Raw genomic sequence first — 22339 nt, 5'->3', positions numbered from 1 at the left:
ATTCTATCCTAAATATTTAATGCAAAATGCAGAAACATGTCAAAATATTTAATACCTTAATATTTACAGGAAATAGAAGGAAAATAGAAAAATTGTTAAACATAGTACTGTGATTAAGAGAAAAGATAAATTTAAAGACCTCAGTTCCAATTTCAGCTGTGCTACATGGTAACCACGGGCAAGTATCGGAACTTCTCTGAGCTTCAACTTCCTCATCTAAAAAATAGGGGATATTAACAGTACTTATCTCATAGGGGTAACACAAGAATGAATTAGCATGTTAAGCATCTGGGACAGTATCTGGTATATTACATGCTCAGTAATGGTCAGCCCTTAATATTCTATCTTAGAACAGATTACTTAGAGCAAATGATAATAATGCTGTTTATGAGGAGGTATTTCTTAATGACATGGGAAAATACTTTTGCTATAATGTAAAATGAAAATAACACAGTAAATTCAACTCATCTAAATAAATATACCTAGCTATTCAAAATATGCACAGGAAAAAGCCTATAAAGGAAATTTGCCAAATGTTATAATTGGTTCTGCCTATTTAGTGGAATCAGGATGAACTGTGATATTCTTCTTTCTAATACACATTTTCTTAATTTCCACAATAGGTACCTACCACTTTTAAAATTAGAGGAAAGTAGGTAAAGAGGTTACAGTCTAAGTTTACTCTGGGAGGTCATGTTTAGTTATTTTCCATGTACTCAGATGGCTTGGAAACTCTCATTGCTATAACCCTCTAAGCTCTGCAGGGTTCGGCCTCTGCTCCTGAAATGAGCCACGGTTTATTCAGATGTTCTCCTCTTCCTAAGAACCACCCACTGTGGCTAAATAAGAACAGACTATAAGGTTGCTATTATGGATCTCAACAATTAGTCATAGAGCCCCATAGCCAGGAAGTTCTGAGATAGTCTAGTTCAACTTTATCATTTTAGGGATGAGAAAATCGGGGCCCTGCAATAATCGAAGACTGGCCCAGAAATAGGCTCTAGTGGGAGGCCAACCTACAGCTGAAATGCTGGTGTTCAGCCCAAACTCTTGCTCTCCCTCAAGGAAGACAAAACATAAGGGACTCAATCTCACAAAACAAACTGAGGGTTGCTGGGGGACGTGGGGGTAGGGAGAGGGTGGCTGGGTTACAGACACCGGGGAGGGTATGTGCTCTGGTGAATGCTGAGAAATGTGTAAGCCTGATGATTCACAGACCTGTATCCCTGGAGCAAATAATACATTATATGTTAATAAAAATAATTTAAAACAAAACAAAACAAAACAAAAAAACTCTTGTTCTCACCATTCAGTGGATATGCCCACAGTCTTCCCCTGTTGGGAAGACTTCCAGCAGCAAACTCTAAGGGCCATTTCTTCAGGCTTATGGCCAAGTTTACTACTTGACCATGCAGTAAAAGTTGTACTAACAATTATCAGACCAAATTGCAATCTCAATCTCCCTCCTCCCTCCCCAATCTTGCACGCACACACTCACCAGAACACCACCATCAACAGCCACTACCACCAGTAACTGACTAAAGAACTTGATTAGCCTCTGTTTTCAAACTGCAAATTGATCAAACACAGGACCAATGCCACAGACCAGGGACAGAGGAACACAACATCAATAAAGGTACTGAGCACAGCAATTAAGCTGAGACACTAAAATTCAGGGAAAGTTGCTTCGGTATCTTTCAAGGCAACCACTCCAAAAAATCTAGTTCTTGTTTATACACTTAGAGATTCCATTTGAATATACATAGACTTTGCTTCTCCCTGTAGGTTCATTTCACTTAAAAAATTTTTTTTTAATTTTTTTTAATTTTTTACCAGTAGTTGTAGAAGCAGATGCCTGTCTGATGGGAAGGCATCTTTCAGTAATGTCACCACCCATCAGAAGTGTTATATTGGGACAGGAAAGCAGCCATCCACCCAGTTTCTCAGAAACCACCTGAAACACAAGCCATTCTCAGAAATAATCCAGCAGCAGATATGTTCACTTGCCTTTTTTGCAGGTATTTTATCTCTTTGAAATGACCTGGTCAGGAATAAGCCTCACAATTTTTTTCAACACCTAACAAAATTGCCTTTGCCTAAATTTTGCTGGCCAATTAAGAGAACCAAAGGGGAAGTGGAAGCACCTGATTTCCTCCCAATGAACGAGCTTTCATGATGGAAAACTTGTTGCAGCTAGACCCATTCTCTCTGATTACCAAAGGCACTGTTGTCATCAGGTACTTTTAGCCAGTGCTCATTGCTAAATGGATATAGTTGACTCTAAGAAAAAGTCTAAAACTCTTTCAAACGGGTCATTAAAATCATCTGTGCTTGGGTACATGTATGGCTTTCTTTTTAAGAAAGATCTTAGAATAATCTAAAGATGAGAGTTCAGCAGTCAATAAACCCAGATTTAGGTTTAAAGATGCACAAAAACACCAAAATATCTTAAGGTTAATTTTTTAAATTTCATGTCTTGGCTCATGACTACTTTCTTAAACTAAATATCCATTCTCCAGTTATAAAGTCTCTATTATTTTTATTTGAGAAGGAAATTCTTAGTCATATTAAATATATTCAAGGAGGAGCTACTTAACGTCTTCAGATAAACTGAAATGCTTGGGGGGAATATTAAATAGTTACTTAATCACTTGAAATTTATCAAGAAATTATATGAGGTTTCAAGGAATTGGGCACAAATCAGAGCACTCTCTGCTCATATTTTGTGCCTAGAATGCCACCAGTGTCCAGGAAATTAGCACCCAGTGGGTCCCAGGATGTACAGTCAAGGAAGGATGAGTACTGAATCTGAACAGCTTTACGTTTAAAGGAAGAACATCAGTTTTCTATGCAATAATTTAATTTGGATTTTAGTTCTATAAACCTTGCAGTCTGGAGACCATCTTTTCTGGGATGCCTCCTTTGAAAACATGCCACCTAATTTGTGCAGTGATGGCAAACACATTGAGACCTTGGTCCATGACACAGCAGGGGAACTTGCCCCCCAAAACAACAAACTCTCTGGACTCTGTGGATGGCCTGATTAGGCCTCTCTTTCCTGGACTCTTAGGGGACTCTAAAGCTACTTCCTGTTAAATACAGACACTCATACAGATGCTACTGTCCCTCCGGCATCTGCCCTTGTTCATTGTGCCTGCCTGGATGCACCTAAAGGCCGTGAGCTGGGGAGTTTCTCGAAGTCTCTTTGAGGTAATCATCCTAAATGATCCTTCCAAAGCAAGAGGGGTCCCAGGGGCTCCTAAAGTGACCCACGTAGGCTTACCCTAGTTCAGCTTTCAGTACTGCATGCCGGCAGGATTTCTGGACGTATACATTAGGAAAGGTCATTTTAGAAAGTTTATTATTACAGAGAAATCTGCTTGGTAGCCAGAAACCCAAAATGGCCTCATATGGTTTGTGCGATGAAAAGACTCATTTAGGCCATAAAACAGCCTGGTCTTTTGAATTGCTTCACCAGGGGTTGGGAAGTTCCATTAAAGAGGAATAGACTTACCATACTACCTTAGCAAAAGTCAGCACAGGAGGGCTGCGCTAATCCCTATCATCTCTGTTTCTGTGCTTTAAGAATACATTCTTGATTTTAATTTTAGGTCAGCTCCCCGTTGACTTCACACACACACACCTCCCGGGGGGTGCTTCGGATTCTAAAGACTTCCATTACCACAAGCAAAGACACTCTCTAAGAATACCACTTCACTCAACTAAAATCCTCCTCAGAACTCAGCTCCTCAAATACAGTAACTTTTGTGCCCCTGAAACATTATAAAGAGAGCAACAATGATTATTACTAACCATAATGGTGGGGGGCGGAGGGAGAGAAGAGAAACTCTTTATCGATTCAGAAGTACACTCTGAAAGAATGTAAAAATGAGAATCTGAATACCTAAGGACAGAAAACGCAACTGAGAGGACTTAATTCTTTCGGCCACAGCTGTTGGCTCTCTTCATCAAATCCAAAAACAAGTTTTAATATCAGAACTTACCCGTACCACATCAAGCATTCTAAATGACCCAGTTCAAAATATTGGGGCCCTTTTTGTTAGAAATTGTTTTTTATTTCTTTTTTAAATAAGAGTTTTCTTACTACAAAATGGACAACAGGCACATACCAGAGCCAGATCCAGAGGCAGTCACATCATAAATCAGATCTTTGAGAGTTTTTCCAGCATTTACCAGATTGCACTCGGAGAGCGGTTCCTCCACATTCTGTCTCTTTTTCTTCCTGTTTGTGCACGGTCGACCTTGGCATGCCCAGATGGTCAGAACTGTGGCCAAGGACAGGAGGCAGACTGGCACAGTAATGACAACGGTCAACTCCATGGGTCCAAGTTTGGGGGCATTTGGAGATGCTTCAGTTAAAAAAAAACAAAAACAAAAACAAAAAAACCATGACCATACTACAACAACCCATTTAAGGTACTCTGGAAATTGGAAATGTGATCACCAAAATCTCACATCTTTGATGTGGAGCTACACCCTATGCACGTAGGTGAGTTGGTAAAGATTCTCTGGGGGATAAGCAAAGATAGGGAAAGGGAGTTGAGGTCAGGATGCACCCAGCATAATTATGCCAGGTGAAGATGGGGGCCAGAATGAACATCATGGAAAGCACTAGTGGGAGGGATCCTTTTTAAATCCTCCAAGGTATTTGACACTTTCCTACTATCTTCTTCCCATTTTTCAGCAGTCCATCCTGAGAGCACATTCATTCATTCACGCCACAAATAATTACTGAGCTCTGGCAATATGTCGCCACTATTCCAGGTGCTGGAGATACAGTGGTGATGACAGCCAAATCCTTGCTCTCGTGGTGCTTATGTTCTCATACACCCACTAAACAGATGGATATGCAATATCCAAGCAGGAGGCCCTCAGCATTATGATGAAGCAGAGGGGAAAGCCCATGATGCCGGGGTGCCCCTTAAGACAGAGTGCTCCCAAAGGCTACTCTGGGAAGGGGCAGGGAGAACAGCAGGAAGAGCCCAAGAAGGTGCTCTGGGCAACATGAAAGCAAGTGTACACCCCAAGATGAGGCCCACTCGGGTTGCTCAGGAACAACCCCTGCCTAGAGTGCAGTAAGCGAGGAGAAAGGCAGAAGACGGTAGGAGGCAATCAAGGGAAAGAGCATGTGAGGTATGGTAGGCTAAGTGAAGGACTCTGTATTCTATTCCAAGCAGATGCTGTCTCAGGACTTGGAGCAGGCAGACTAACTACGTGATCTCACTTCCATTCTGCACGGCTGCAGACGGGCGCAGGAGTAAAAGTGAAGAGATACATGAGATCATCCAGGCAGAAGGGGACAGGATGGTCTTGGCTGAACTCAATCTGAAATAGGAGCACTTCCTTCTCAGTCCCCATTCATTCTCTACACCCCTTTACTGTTTTGTTTTCATTCCTGGGTTGTATCACTGTCTGACACATCATATATTCATGTATTTGTTTATCTATTATTGGATTCCCTCCAAAGAAGGTGTGCTTGGTGAGAGAAAGAACTTTGCCTGTTGCTCACAAATATATCCCCAGTGTTTACAAATGGAGATGATTAATAGTTCTCGAATAGCCGAACCACTAAAAATTCTACTAGTTTTGTTCTTAATCGGTAAGGGATAAGATTTTTAGTTTTGGAAAAATAAACCTAATAATTGAAACCAAGTAACATAAGGATATAATTTGTGACTCTAATATTAAAACACAGATAGCAACTTTTTCCAAAGCTCTCCTTGCACCTAAGAAATCTTTTTAATTTAGGGAAAATAGTGTTCCATGAAAAATCTACGATGGCAGATATTCTCTGTATTTTTCAAAGAAATTATTTTGACACTTGAAATGAGCACATAGTTCATTTTTCCTTCGTTCATTAGACATCATCAGCATCAATTTAATTTTATCCCCATATCCTATCATTAGGGATCATGATTTTTTGCTTTTAATAAACCCTAGGAAGTATTTGATAGGATATAGGAACAGAACTCTGGCGTCTCAGCTTCTCAGACATCAAGGAGAAATAGAAGAATGCAGGCGTTGGAGAAAGAGAAGCAAAAGTAAGCAGACAGTTTCTCCATTTGTGGCTCTAATGCCTTGAGCAAACTACACCCTTCCTGAGCTAACGAGGCATATCCAGAGAGAGGGTTGCAGACATGCATGGAAAGCAACAGCACAACAACTGCCCCTTAGAATCTAAACAAATGACGGTGATAATGGACCTTGTGAATTAAGCCATTCGTCAGACTTCCTTCTTTGCAATGACAATCCTGAAGAGTTCCTTATATTAAATGCATTTACATTTTACTTACAATATGTCAACCGGAATATATAAGCATAAAGGCAAAACAATTATTTAATTCTCAAGGAAAAGGAATCAAATTCTTCAAAAATGTGTTCATACGAGTATCACTATGATCCTAAAAAAAGCTGTTTTTTTTTTTTCAAACCGATAAATAAAATAATTAAAACTGTTAAGAGAACCCTGGAAACAAACATTATCCATGCTCTTCTACTTTGCCCTGAGAATTCTGGCAGATCACCAACTTTCCTTCTCCAGAGTGTTTCAGGATTCCGCTGAAGTCATTAGGAGGTGTCCAGGTGCATATGAGAAGAACTTGGCCTTGAATGTTCTCATGACAAGGTGCTAAAAGAGTTCTTTGACTTGACTTCACTTTAGAAATCATTAACCATAGTACTTGCAACTTCTACCATTTGCTATCATAAAAGGGTTTTATTATTCATTTCACAATGATCTTTCAAACACACATTTCAAGTTGTATCTGTATCTCTAGGTCCTCACGATGGTATTCTAGGAATTCTATGAAAGCCACAGAAAGCACTTCATCTTTTGCAACCTACATAAACATCCCACTTAAATATGTTTTTAAAACAAAAATAAAATTTAAAAAATAAAATTCCACTATTAGACCCACTTATATGCCTATATCTTATTTCAATATATGTTATCAGGAGCTACCAAGATAAACATTAGAGTTAAAAAGCTTATTGATTGTCTTCATTTTAGTAGCTCTATTAAGCAGAGCTCAGATCATCACTATGGCAACCAATAAAGAGGCGAAAGGTCAGTAACCCTGAAAATAGAATATTCTCTATAAAATTGTACTGCTCTAGTGAAGGTTACTGCTCTCAGAGATATTTATTACAGATGAGCAATTTTTCTACTTTTGTGAACAAATTTACTGATGGGAGTTAGTAATAAAAAAAGATTACTCCCCTAGAAAAAGGCTAGCAACAACATCCAGAAAGAGCTCCTTAAACACTGAGCAATTTTTAAAGCAAACATTTGTAAAACTATCTTCCTAACCAAATGTTGATTGTAATCTCTATAGGAGATAAACGAAGAAAAACTGTAGTCTCCACCCAATGAGTCATAGCAAAGGAGATAGCAGTGCAGCTAAGAATACATTTTAATAAGTTACCTGTGAAGAGTGTATTATTTTTTCTAGCAGGTTTTACATTCTCGATCATAGAACTCTCATTATTCAGTAATTTCCAATCTGAGATTGCCTGTGCCAAATGAAATGCCCGCTCCATATTATAAGCAGCTCCATGGGAGAGTGTGTTAATCCCCAAAGTGAGGTCTGGGGAATGCTGCATTGTTCATTCGTGTAATTTCACTCTCCAGCAATTAAACAGAATAGATGGGGGGAGGGGGCAGAGAAAAGCTCTAAGTGAGAGCCTAGGTCACAAAGATCTCCCCTATATAAATTCTATAATACACTGAACCAAACAACACAAGGAAGGAAGTATTAATGAGGTAGGGAGAAGGGCACATTGACCCACATGGGGTGGGAGATTCTGGACAGCTAAAGAGAGTCATGTGAAAGGCAGACAAATGTAAGAAAGTAAGACAAGACAAAACAATAAGAACCAAAAAGGAAAAAAAAGGAGGAAAAAAGAAAGGACGGAAGAAGGGAGGGAGGGAGAAAGGAGCAAATTAAAAAACAAACAAACAAACAAACAAACGTTTTGTGTGTGTGTGTAAACTTTGCAACTTCCACTGGAGACCTGAGTAGAACTGTTGATGGTGAAAGTCAATGATCATTGCCACTGCTCAAATTTCAGAACTATTTTCAATGCCTCAACTTCTTCTAGGACAGCGCCTCCTTGCCACTCCCTACTTTCAGCTTTAGGGAAGCATTCTTCAAGATGAAAAGAAAAAGGTAATACGGCCATGACCCCCATGTCCCCTCCCCTGCTGACCTCTTCTCTTTCCTTATTAAAAATCATTTTTATAATTACTGATGTTTGTAAGATGTATATGACCTTTAAATTAACTAATTTTTATCTCCTTAGTTTATGCTATTAGTAGGATGACAGAACTAAGTGGAGCTCTGGACTAGATCAATAGCTTCAAATAGCCCATATTGATTATTGGTATGGAAATCTTGAAAATGTCTATGTTCCATGTAAAGACACATTTCATTATATTTAAGCACCTTTCAACTGATTACAAACTAAGACATTACAATGGAGTGAGGAATAGAAACTCTGAGAAGGGACATCTGGGTGGCTCAGTCGGTTAAACATCCAATTCTTAATTTCAGCTCAGGTCATGGTTTCAGAGTTGGGAGATGGACTCCCCTGTTGGGCTCTGTGCTGGGTATGGAGCCTGCTTAAGATTCTTTCTCTCCCTCTCCCTCTGCCCCTTCTTCCCCTCTCTCTCAAAAAAAAGAAAAGAAAAGAAAAGAAAAAAGAAACTCTTTGAGCAGAGAATGACTAAAGACATACACACTGGTCAAACAGTTGGTGAAAAACAAATCCAAAGAAAACAGAGGTCTCTGTCCAAAATGATTTTTTACAAAACTTTGCAGGGTTAGTGCTTCCTTCCCAAAGCTGTTATAGGAAACAACCTATAGAAATTGAAGAGGATCCAAAACACCCTTAAAGAAACCACAGACTAATTTAATATTAAAACCACTTGTGTTCCTTTTATTAAAAGTTTTGCCCCAAGGGAAAAGATACCACTTTGCAAGACTGTAACCATGAATGTATAAATATCAAGTCTTCAAATGCCTCCCCTCCCCTTCTCAGCATAAGAGGAAGCATTTCTTTTCCCAGTTTGGAGCATGTTCTCAGGTAGTAAGCCAACGAAAACAGACAATGCTGTTTGAGATGCCTTCTGAAGGGTGTGCTCCTGCCCTGGCATGTGGAAGAAATGCCACCAGGGTCAAATGAATGCTGTGATCCGTCCACCTTCCCTATAAACCCTCTATGACACAGGCTGTGACATTAATGAAAGGGTCTTTGTTTAGTTTAGTTCATAGGGGTCTGGGGGACATCATGGAAGTAATATCTGCAGCTGAAACAAGAGAATACATTGCCCTAAGATGTTCAAAGCTATCTTGTTAATTAGCTCAACAGGAATAATATCTTTTGCCAAAAAGAGAAAGACATGTAAAGCACTTAGAAGTCTCCCAAGTCTTCACGATGAACCTCTTTGAATCTGCCATTTCAAATCATCCTTAAATGTGGATACCATCATTTCGAACATCTGCTTGATGGTAATGAAAAGACATTTTGAATTGGTTTCTTGCTGCTCTACTGAAAGACTGGATCCAAATGGATTGCTTTGCGTGACGCCGCACTGAGAACAACTCTCTAGGGCAGATGCCCGAAAATGAGGCACAGTCCACATCTTATGGAACTTAAATTCTACTAAGGAATATATGATCCGCCTAGGGAAAAATTCCAAAGCAATTACTACAGTAAAAATATGAAGACAACTTTACATAAGAGCAAGACAAGTGGGAGATAAGAGAAAGATCATGATGAAGAATTCCATTCATGATCAGTCCAATATAAAACCACATGGAACTGCACTTACATGTGGGCAGGGAATGGGTCTCTGTTGCTAAGTCAAAGATACTGGTTTTATTTGTCTAATACTCTTACATTATTCCACATTCATGAATTGCAGGCAGCTCCCCACTCTCTGGAGCTTTTCATAGCTTCCTACTTCTTCACAGTGACCCTTATGAATGTCATCAGGAATAATCCAATGAGAAGTGAATTCAGTTAGATCCCTCCAACATACTCCAATACAAGGAACAGCAAATGGCCACCCTTCTCCATGGAGTAAGAATAATCATGTTAAACAGGTTATTTCTGATCAGGAACCTCAAGGACAGAACAAGGGGAGAATATCATCTAATCTAGAGATTCAGCAGAGCAATGAAGGTGACAGAAATAACGTGAGAAGTATTTTCTGCCTTTTAACTGAATCCAATGAGCTATCGATGGGGCCATTCCATTGTTCAGTGCTCAGTCTACGTATGGCTGTTTCCATCCACCATCTTCCCCTGGAATTATTTCATGATTTTATGGCGTGCTGATCGCACCACACATAAACGTATTTCCTGGCAGTTCTCCTTGTGTTCCTGGGCTTCCGGGAATATGTGAGAAACACTGGGTATCTTCAAATCTTCTCTTGTCCACTTTTGTCTGAATTTAGAATAAAATTGTTTTAATATGTTAAGGAATTAGGAATGTGAGGTTGAAGAATATCAACTTTGGCATGGGGTCTGTGGAACTTCGACTTCAGGGGAGATAAGATTAATAAAATGTAAGAAGGACGGGCTCCTGGGTGGCTCAGTGGGATAAGCCTCTGCCTTCGGCTCAGGTCATGATCTCAGGGTCCTGGGATCAAGCCCCGCAACTAATAAAATGTAAGAAGGAGGATTTAAATCAGCTCCATAGTTGTTCTTTATTTCAGTGCATGCACCCAGAGATTAGTTTATTATCTGTCATCAAAACACATATGATATGATACAATACATATTTGTATAGAAATTAGGTAGTAATTACTCAAAAACTATTTCAGTGTTGTTGCTTTTTTTTTCCTTAAGCCAACCTTTTACATGGAAAAAATGAAAGACCCTTGGAAGCAGCACCTGTCTCTCTTATCACTGTTTCCCCTCTCATAACAAAGCCTTGTTCAGGGAATCCATTTAAAAACATTGACCACGGAGTGCCTGGGTGGCTCAGTTGGTTAAGCTGCTGCCTTCCTCTTGGGTCATGATCCCTGGGTCCCGGGATTGAGTCCCACATCGGGATCCTTGCTCAGCAGGGACCCTACTTCTCCCTCTGCCTCTGCCTGCCACTCTGCCTGCTTGTGCTCTCTCTCTCTCTCTCTCTCTGACAAATAAATTTAAAAACAAATAAACAAACAAAAACACCAAAACATTGACCAAGAGAAAGAATTTACACTTCTCTGTACTGAAATTCCTGCTACTATAAATTCTCCCACAGCAAACATACTCACACAAAGCAATTTTTTCACTTGGAAAAAAGACTGATGCGATATCATCCTATTTTGACCCAACCCAATGTCCCATACAGGATAATCACCCAAAAAGTATTCCAGCAAACAGGTAATAGTACTTACATAACTGAGAGAGTAGAGGCTCACATTGTGTGAAATCCTCAATTTAGAATTGGTTATAAATTTTACTTCCAATTTCCCATTACATCCCTCTGAACAAAATTCCGTAATTGAAATCAGTGTACTTCTTTACCGAGATAGGAAATGCTTCCTATATTAGACTTTAAGGCACGTGTTTGACTTCTTTGTATGCTTATATTTCATAGCATTTTCTCAAATATAAAAATCATAGCACCTTGTAGTTTACGGAGGGGAAAAAAAAGAGCCCTGTCTGGCACACCTGTCAGGTGTGCACTGAATCCTCAGAGGATAGGCTATAAATGGATTTGCTCCTGTGATGGCAGAACAATTCCACAAGGGGTCCCGTGAGTATTTCTCAGCAGGTAGATGTCACCTTACACTGATCCGAGCAATGAATTGGTTTAAAATAGAAAACCATAAGAAAGTTTGAAAACAACAATGAATTTTTTAAAGAATTGCAGATCACAAGACGTTTAAAGTCCCAAAAGAATAATACGATCAGAGTCTGCAATTTTTATAATTATAGCATCCTTTGAAATTATTAATTTTTGATAAATCTAATTGTAATGTTTTGGCAGTTTATCTTCCTTCAGATGTAATCCTTCAGTTGGTTTAAATTAAAGTCTAATTTAGACATGTACCTAATCAATATGCATTGTTTACCTACCCTGACTGATATAAATAATCACTTTCCCTTTTTCTCTTTACACAACTGAGAACAGAACAGAAAGGTGGAAATTGTACTGAAGTTAATAAAGCAACCCATATTTTCATGTTGTGCATGTCTTTTCTTTACTAAAACCAATTATTTGGAAAGCAAAAAATATAATAGCATTATTAAAATAGCGTATGAAATCTGAAAGGGAATTATTAGTACATTTACCTTTTCAAGTGCTGTATGTTTTGGTAGCAAAATAAGAACAAAGATACCTGGAACTTGGATGCTTTCGTTGAATAGCCGATTTCCATATGAAAGGTGGTAATTAGTGCAAGCATGAACTAAATAGCAATTCCTATCAAAATTAACCCAGTAGGGATGCCTGGGTGGCTCAGGTGGCTAAGCTTCTGCCTTTGGCTCAAGTCATGGTCTTGGGGTCCTGAGATCAAGCCCTGCACCCAGTCCCAAAACCAGTCCCAAAGGGCTCTGTACTCAGTGGGGAGTCTGCTCCTCCCTCTCCCTCTGCTCCTCCCCCCATTCATTTTCTCTCTCTCTCAAATAGATAAATAAATAAATAAATAAATAAATAGATAAATAAATAAATAAAATATTTAAAGGCAAAAAAAAAGCTCACTAGATGCTGCCTGAATGAATAAACAGGGAAAGCCCGTGTCCACTAAGGAAGAATGAATTACTTCTCAGCTTCCACCAAAAGATAAATGAAGAAGACATCAAGGCTGCCATCCCTGATTTTTCAAAACAAGCCAGATATGGAGAAGTTTCATATGAAGACTCTGAATTTTTAACAATGTAAAGAAATTCCTGTTTCTTTCCTTTTCCAGAAACCATAGGTCAAACAAAACCTGTGAACCAGATATAACCCATAAGCAGGTAGAACTCTGTAATTAGATTTGGGTTTAGCTACAAATAACAGAGGAAACCGGACAGAAGTTTCCTCAGTCATGGAAACGACACTTGAAGATGAGTTGTCCAATATGAGTAGGTGAGTCCATGAAGTTTTCAGTGAGGCTCCTGTCAGTTCCGTATCGCCACCCCCATGGTGCCTCCTCACAGTCCAAAGGCAGCCACTAAAACCACCTTCACATCCAGGCATCAGGATGGATGTGCCAGTTCTAATGGACTTCAAAACACTCGCATTCATCTCATTTGCCAGAACCTAGTCACATGGCCACACTTACCTATAAGGGTAGCTGAAAACATTGTCTGTTAGGGGGACAGCTATCTTAACAGCAAAAGTCTAGGTCCTGCTACAAAGTTGGTTTTGGAGGAAACAATATGTCTTTGAAACACTTATTTATAGGCATAATAAACTTTGATCTATTAGATTTTCTCGTTAGAAAAAGAACACATGTGTGAAGAAATAAATCAGACAGTACTGTACGAGAATTGATAAGAAAGGAGTTACCTAATGTCCTCAGCTGTTCAGCACTCCAACACCAACTCAGATGTTCGTAGAATGTGTAACCTCAACCCAAACATTACCCTGAAACTTGATGTTTTGTTCTTCTTTTGTTGTGAAATATAGTGAATATACAGAAAAGCACACAGATTATATAGGTTGAGTACAAAAAGAATGATAAACTTCCATGCATCTCCTCTCCCTGTCCCCCTTCCCCCTTCCCCCCTACTCTGAGATACCCCCAAATGGTCACAACCTAATTTCTTAACCAAGGGTAACACTTATCCTGATTTGAGGAACAATGATTTCCTTACTCTTGTACTGTGGTTCCCAGAATCCCTTTTCTTATATGGTTCCAGGTTCAAGTTGGCATATTTGCATACATGTTCATAAATATGAGTGGCTTGTAATTTCCTTTTCTCATACTATCTTTGTTGGGTTTTGGTATTAAGAGTATGTATAGGGGCTCCTGGGTGGCTCAGTGGGTTAAGCCGCTGCCTTCGGCTCAGGTCATGATCTCAGGGTCCTGGGATCGAGTCCCACATCGGGCTCTCTACTCAGCAGGGAGCCTGCTTCTCTCTCTCTCTCTCTCTCTCTGCCTGCCTCTCTACCTACCTGTGATCTCTCTCTGTCAAATAAATAAATCAAATCTTAAAAAAAAAAAAAATTAAAAAAAAAAAAGAGTATGTATAAAATGAGTGAAGGAGTGTTTCCTCTTTGTCTGCATTTTGGCAGAGATTTGTGTGAGATTGTGTGAGATTTATTTGTTCCTGGAAGTTTATCAAAATTTTCTGATAGCCCTCATGGACTTTGAAATTTTCTTTCTGGATATACTTTTCCTACCTTTTTCAAACTACTAATTCAGACTCTTTATTATCATAATACTACTCAGATTTAGTAAATTACAATCTTCTAAAAAATTAGATTATTTGTAAGCCATCTGGTTTCAACCTTATATAGTCTCACTAATTATTTATCCACTTGTTCTATCAATTACCAAGACTGTGGGATACTAAAATCTCCCCCCTGAGATTGTGGACTTCTGTATTTCTCCTTACAGATCTCAAATATTTTCTTTATTTTTGAGTCCCATTCTTAAGTACACAGGAATTTAAATGTATTAAGAATTCCTAAAAAAAAAAAAAAATTCCTGGTAAATTGAAACTTTAATCATTATAAAATGACCCTTCTTAACTCTAGGAATTTTTTTTGTCTCAAAGTTAATTTTGTCTGCTCTTAATATAAACTTATTTGTTTTGTTTTGTTTCAAAATATGTATAATTGTGGTGCCTGGGTGGCTCAGAGGGTTAAGCCTCTACCTTTGGCTGAGGTCATGATCTCAGCGTCCTGGGATTGAGTACTGCATCGGGCTCTCTGCTTGGCAGGGAGCCTGCTTCCTCCTCTCTCTCTGCCTGCCTCTCTGCGTACTTGCAATCTCTCTCTGTTAAATAAATAAATAAAATCTTTAAAAAAATAAAATAAAATATGTATGGCATATCTTTTCCATCAAAAACCACTTCAAGATTTCTCTAAACTTTCATTTTTAAGACATTTTTAAAACAACATTTAATTGGATTTGTTTTCTCCAATCTGGTAATCTTTGTTTAGTCTATTTACATTAAATTATTTTTGTTTAATTATTACTGACATTTGGATATTTTCTTTTTTTGTCACACCTGTTGTTTGCTTCTTTTGCCTCTCTCTCACTCTCTCTCTCTCTCTTTTTCTTTTCTTTTTTTACTTTTTTTTGATAGTTTTTATTGTTCTATTTTTCCAACTGTAGATGAGAAGGAACATAGTCACCACTCTTTTAGAAGTAATTCAGATATGACAACAGGGACACTTGAAAGCATAAGGATTAACAATATGTTTATCCTCCTAGACAAAACAAGGCCCCTAGAAAAGTTTAATTCCATTTATGTCTCTCTTGACATGTATAGTATGCTATTTTTATACTGAATGACCATTTTATCTTTTTTTAACCCCATAAGACATTGCTGTTGTTGTAGATTAATATTCTTTAGAATTAGTCACATATTTCTCTCTCTCTCTCTCTTTTCATTTTTTCTTTTTCTTTTCATTCCTCCTTGCATGCCAGAACTTTGGTATAGTTTTTTGTGGTTTTTTGCTTGTTTGTTTTGCCTGAAGTACATCTTTAGAATTACCTTTATCAAAGACTTTGATAATGTGAAACTCCCTTATTTGTGTTACTTTGACAATGTCTTTTACTTAACCTCATTCTTTAAAGGTATTTTTGCTGGGTAGAATTCTGGGTTACCAGTTAATTCCTTTTAGAATATTGAAGATGTAATTCCACCTTTTCTCTTTTTGCTTTTTGTTATTGAAAAGACAATGTCAGTTGTTGTGTAATTCCTTTGAATTTCATTTACCCTTTTGTCTGTCAGCTTTTAGTGTTTCACTTTGTTTTTGGTGTTCTGCAATTTTACAGTGCTATGTAAAGGTTTAGCTATCTTTTTATTTCTCCTCTTGATATTGATTGAATTTCTTAGATTTATAGATTGGTGTTCATCAATTCTGGAAAATTCTGAGCTATTACTTCTGCAGAGACTGCTTTGGCCCAAATCTTTCTCTCCTCTCCTATGGACCACTGTGTAAAAGCACATATTAAACCTTTTTATGTGTTCATCTATTTGTCATCCTCTCTTCTGTATTTTCCATTACGTATTCTCTGTCTTTCTCCACACAAAATAACTTCTGACCTGTATTTCAGATCCCTAATTCTCTCCTTATACTAATTGCTATTAAACCTATCTGCTAAGTTTTCAATTTTTGTTATTATATTTTTAATTTTTAAAAAGTTTTATTCTGTTATTGTTCAAGTCTGGTAGGTCACTTTTTCATATCTTCTTTAAAAGTATTTCCAGACATCTCTGCAAAGAAGACATCCAAATAGCCAACAGATCCATGAAAAAGTGCTCCCCATCACTTGGCATCAGGGAAATATGAATCAAAACCTCAATGAGATATCACCTCACACATCAGAATGGCTAAAATTAACAAGTCAGGAAAGGACAGGTGTTGGCGAGGATTCAGAGAAAGGGGAACCCTCTTACACTGTTGGTGGGAATGCATGCTGCTGCAGCCACTCTGGAAAATAGCATGGAGGTTCCTCAAAAAGTTGAAAATAGAGCTACCCTACAACCCAGCAATCGCACTACTGGGTATTTACACTAAAGATACAAATGTCGTGATCCGAAGGGGCACGTGTACCCAAATGTTTATAGCAGCAATGTCCACAATAGCAAACTATGGAAAGAACCTAGATGTCCATCAACAGATGAATGGATAAAGGAAATGTGGTAGATATACATATATAATGGAATACTATGAAGCCATCAAAAACCCAAAATCTTGCCATTTGCAACAACATCTATGGAACTAGAGAGTACTAAGTTAAGTGAACTAAGTCAATCAGAGGAAGATAATTATCATATGATCTCATTGATATGAGGAATTTGAGAAACAAGACAGAAGATTATAGAGGAAGGGAGGGAAAAATGAAACAAGATAAAACCAGAGAGGGAGAGAAACCATAAGAGACTCTCAATCTCAGGAAACAAACTGAGGGCTGCTGGAGAGGAAGGGAGTGAAAGGTATGGGGTGGTTGGGTGAGGACATGGAAGAGGGTATGTGCTATGGTGAGTGCTGTAAATTGTATAAGACTGATGAATCACAAACTGTACTTCTGAAATTATACATTATACATTAATAAAAACAAAGTTTTTCCAAACTTAGGATAGTTGGTCTACAATTATTTTCTGATAATTCCGATATATGAAACCTTTGTGCTCTATTCTGCTGGCTCTTGCATGCTGCCCTGCACCCCCCGTGTGCTTGGGAGCTTATCCTTCACTATGTACTGCTCACGTCCTTGAATAAGCATCTGATTTATCTGCTTGAGACCTAACATTAACGTCCCTTCCTCTAGAGAGCTGGTACTTTCTTCTGGCAGACTTGGGGGCACTAACAGTCTGGGACTACTTTAAAGAACGGTTTGTTCCCTGGAGAGTCCTTAAACCACTCAGACAACGGGAACATAGGCCTGTCCGGGCTATATTCGTAGCTTCTCAGGGACAGGTTTTTTGTTTGTTTTTCATTTTCCCTCTCTGCCTAGTGAGAAGGCCAAACCTCCTCCTTGGGGTTAAAAGGAGATGGGTTTGTATCTTGTTTAAGCTTGCGATATGCAAAGAGACCTTTGATATCTCTGCTCAATACAGTGCCTTCTATTAGACAATCCAATTTGAGCAAATCATGTTTCTTGACCTTTGTCATCCTTCAACCTTGAGATCCCTGATAATAAAACCCAACATTTTCCATATTAGAAAAAGCAGACACACGTGAAGAAAAGAGTCTTAGCTAAAAGTACCAGAAAGTTACATAATAATATCTTAATAATAAGGGTGTTTACCGATTCATGTAATGAGAATTCTGGAAATAGCCTGGCGATATTATTGAGTCTCTTTGTTAATAAATCATGGAACGAATCTACTTCCAGATTCCTAATCATGTTGAGTTAGTGAATTCCCTTATTAAGACATTATTATCTAAGTTTCTGATACTTTTATTTGAAACTATCTTGACCTATACATCACTCTTCTAACTTATGCAAAGCTAATGGGTGGAAAAGAAAAATGGTGGTTGTAATTCACATTCCTCCGCTATTAGTGATATTTATCATCTTTTCAATACTCTGGCCACATAGAATATTCTCTTCCGGGTGCCTGGGTAGCTCAGTCAGTGAAGCGTCTGCCTTTGGCTCAGGTCATGATCTCAGGGGCCTGGGACTGAATCCTACATCAGGCTTCCTGCTCAGCAGGGAGTCTGCTTCTCCCTCTCTCTCTCTCTCTGCCCCTTCCCCTGCTTGTGCTCTCTCTTTCAAAAATGAATAAATTTTAAAAAGAATATTCTCTTCTGTAAAATTCCTGTTTGTGTCTCCTGCCCACTTGTTCACTGAGCATCCCCTCTCCTTCTCTTTCCATTCTCTTGCCATGCACATGTATGTACATGCAGCATACACACGCAAGATGCTCCTTACCTTCTCAGAGTTAACTTTTCTCTAGTCACACATGCTGCAAATATTTCTATCCCATATTTAACTTATCTTTGGTTTTATTTATGTTATCTTTCATTACTCATTTTTATTTTAGTTTGCATGCAATTATATCTCTTTTCCTTTTATAACAGTTGGATTTCCTGTCTTATTTAAAAACAGCTTCCATACTATAAAGTCATAAAAATCTTTTTTTCTAAATTTTCCTCTGACATTTAAATTGTTTTATATTTCACAATTAGATATTTAATCAAGCTGTAATTTATTTTTGTATATGATATGACACTGTGGTACAGCCCTGTTTTCTTCCAGATGGATAGATAATTATGCCAGCATCATTTCAAAAATAAACTATCCTGGAATTTCCATTTCTGCCAAGTTACAATTTAGATGTCCACAGAAGCCCTTCTTGGTACAGCACATGCAAAAATGCTGAATAAAATATAAATGAAAAACTTTTTTTTCTATTACATGATTAAGCTGGTGGGAAAAGAAATGAATTGCTTGGAGCCATAAATAAAGTGAAAATCCAGAGAGGTGCTTGTGCACTGGGGCTGCTATTTACCCTGGAGGCATCTGCCAGCTCCTGGTGGTTACACACTTAGCTTACCAGACCTCAGCACAAAATCAGGAGATAAAATATGGTTCTTAAGACAATGCAAGGCCAGATCAGAGACCCTCATCTAAATCAGGCAACTATGAGTGAAATTACACTGAAAATAAAACAGAAAATGTTCTGTAGAGAGAGACAGGGTATATACTTGTCTATTTGTCTGTCTCAACCTTGCCTTTTATATAGCAAAAAAAAAAAAAAAATCCTCAAGACTTGCTCACCCCAGTGTATTCAGGCTTATAGCCTGAATTCGTATTATATGTTGTCCCAAATAAAGCTAATCAAAACACTGAATGGTTTCAGATACTTAGCAGATACTTAGCAGAAGCTAAAGTAAATCTTCTCTGAAGGAACATATTTTAAATACTGGTCTCAAAAGTGCCCTCCAGATACGGTTCCCAAAAACATGAGCTCACATTCAAAAATTACAAAACACAAGGTAATTAGCCCCAAAAATATGAGTCAGCAAAATAAAAAAACAGCAAATTCAAACTTAAATAAACTGTAGATATTAATATTATCAGAGATTCAAACATTAGAAAATATGAAGGAAAGATTTTAAGAGATATAGAGAATAGACGCCAAAGGCCCAGCTTGCACAAACTCAGTGAAGGCATTGTGAGAACCAACAAGAACCTATTAGAAGGCTCACAGACAACTTGAAATGGATAAAAGACCTCAATATGAGGCAGGAATCTACCAAAATCCTAGAAGAGAACATAGACAGTAACCTCTTCAACATCAGCCACAGCAACTTCTTTCAAGACGTGTTTCCAAAGGCCAAGGAAACAAAAGAGAAAATGAACTTTTGGGACTTCATCAAGATAAAAATCTTCTGCACAGCAAAGGAAACAGTCAACAAAACAAAGAGGCAACCCACGGAATGGGAGAAGACATTCACAAATGACACTACAGACAAACAGCTGATATCTAAGATCTATAAAGAATTCCTCAAACTCAACACCCAAAAAACATGATACTTCCACAAATGGGCAGAAGACATGAAGAGGCACTTCTCCAAAGAAGGCATACAAATGGCTAATAGACACATGAAAAAATGTTCATCATTAGCCATCAGGGAGATTCAAATCAAAACCACATTGAGATACCACTTAGAATGGCCAAAATTAACAAGATAAGAAACAAGTAGTGTTGGAGAGGATGTATAGAAATGAGAACCCTCTTACACTGTTGGTGTGGATTCAAGTTGGTGCAGCCATTTTAAAAAACAGTGTGGATATTCCTTAAGAAATTAAAAATAGAGCTACCCTATGACCCTGCAATTGCACTACTGGGTATTCACCCCAAAGATACAGATGCAGTGAAAATAAGGGCCATATGGACCCCAGTGTTAATAGCAGCAATGGCCACAATCACCAAACTGTGGAAAGAGCCAAGATGCCCTTCAACCAATGAATGGATAAAGAAGAAATAGTTCATATATACAATGGAATATTATGCCTCCATCGGAAAGGACGAATACCCAACTTTTGTATCAACATGGACAGGACTGGAGGAGATTATGCTGAGTGAAATAAGTCAAGCACAGAAAGTCAATTATCATATGGTTTCGCTTACTTGTGGAACATAAGGAATAATAAGGAGGACTTTAGGAGAAGGAAAGGAAAAGTGAACTGGGGAAAATCAGAGGGGGAGACAATCTACGAGAGGCTGTGGACTTTGAGAAACAAACTGAGGGTTCTGGAAGAGAGGGAGTGGGGGGATGGGTAAGCCTGGTGGTGAGTATTAAGGAGGGCACGTACTGCATGGAGCACTGGGTATGGTGCATAAACAATGAATATTGAAACACTGAAAAAATAAAATTAAATTAAAAAAAAAAAGAAAGAAAGAAAGCTCACGGACAGAACCCGTCATAGAGACATATCTAAATACTTCCCAATGTGAAGATCTATTATTATTTGTTAACTCTACCTGATCCCCGAGTCCCCCACCAAGTGCACACCAATTTGTGCAAGTAAGTCTTTTCTTTTTGAAATGGAAATATTCTTCAAGAGCTAAGAATTAATCATTTACTTTTAAAGGTAAATTTTTCCCACCCAGTGGCTTCTTTCATAAATTCAAAGAAAGCTGAGAGTGGGCAATCTGCAGGAGTTACTGCACAGGAAGTTTCCTTAAGCCTGGGAGTACTAAAGTCAGAACTGGAATCTGACTGGAGTCAGAGCAAGAAAAGTAGCACCCAGAAAGGTAGGCAGATATGTTTGGAGTTGAGGATCTAAAAATAAAGAGGAAGAATAGATTAGACAGGGTACACTACATACAGTATATGTTTATCTTGTTTAACTGATTTGCATTGTCTATATTCAATTTTTAGATATTCAGTACTACACTTGTTGTATGAAAATAATAACATATTTGCTGTTGGAAGAAATGTGAACTCAAAGTACTAGTCAAATAAATGGCTGTTATTGGAAATAGATATTGCCTTTCAAGTTTTACATAAGAAAAATAAACTTCTAAATGTTTGTGATAATACTTGAACTTGGAAGGTCATTCTAGTGACAACAAAGATACCAACTTTAATAAGCTTCAGGGGAGGAAGCAAGTTTTCTAATATTATATCTCTATCAAACTATAAAATTGCTTCTATCCGAAAAATTATTAACTCCTAAAAATTAAACTCATGTGCAATGTCAAAGAAGAAAGTATGTTAAGGGCAAATTACTGAATTTAATGTGATCTAAATCAAATCTTGCTTACAAATATCTGAACTAATTCAACTTAAATCTAATGCAACTTAATATTAAAACTGAATGGGTAAAAGGTTTTAAAGTTCATTTAGAAAGAAAACATTTCAGATTAAAATGGTAACTAGATTCTTACCAGAGTTTTGTGCAGTAAATTAAAATAATAAGTGTCCTTGCTCCATTTTAAATTACCACATTTTAAATATCAACTAAAGTAGGGTTTCTCAAACTGTGAACAACCTATTAATGGGGTCTAATCAGCATTCCTAATTAAGGAAAATTCATATGGTGCCTCGCACATTTAAAGGGTATGAATATTTTGTAAAAATTCAATTATTTCAGTTGTGCATGCATGCAGGTTGAGGGATATTGTATAAAATGTACTTCTTCTGTGTGTCTCAGTGGAAATCTGTATAAAAGCCACTAGTCTAAGTCTTTAGG

At 37.9% G+C, this 22339-nt stretch overlaps 1 protein-coding gene across 1 annotated transcript in view; it reads right to left on the bottom strand.

Moving 5' to 3' along the window:
* ACVR1C (activin A receptor type 1C) overlaps nucleotides 1-22339 on the bottom strand; it is a 75515-nt gene that overhangs the window by 13946 nt on the left and 39230 nt on the right. The window contains exon 3 of the mRNA XM_082690943.1: nucleotides 4131-4370. Coding sequence (XP_082547069.1) covers nucleotides 4131-4370 — 240 coding nt within the window. The remainder of the gene's footprint in view (nucleotides 1-4130; nucleotides 4371-22339) is intronic.

Source organism: Mustela nivalis, assembly GCF_964662115.1.
Source record: "Mustela nivalis genome assembly, chromosome: 11".
In the NCBI taxonomy this organism is placed as follows: domain Eukaryota; kingdom Metazoa; phylum Chordata; class Mammalia; order Carnivora; family Mustelidae; genus Mustela; species Mustela nivalis.
Note: the sequence above shows the minus strand (reverse complement) of the source record. Positions and strands in the feature narration are given on the sequence as shown.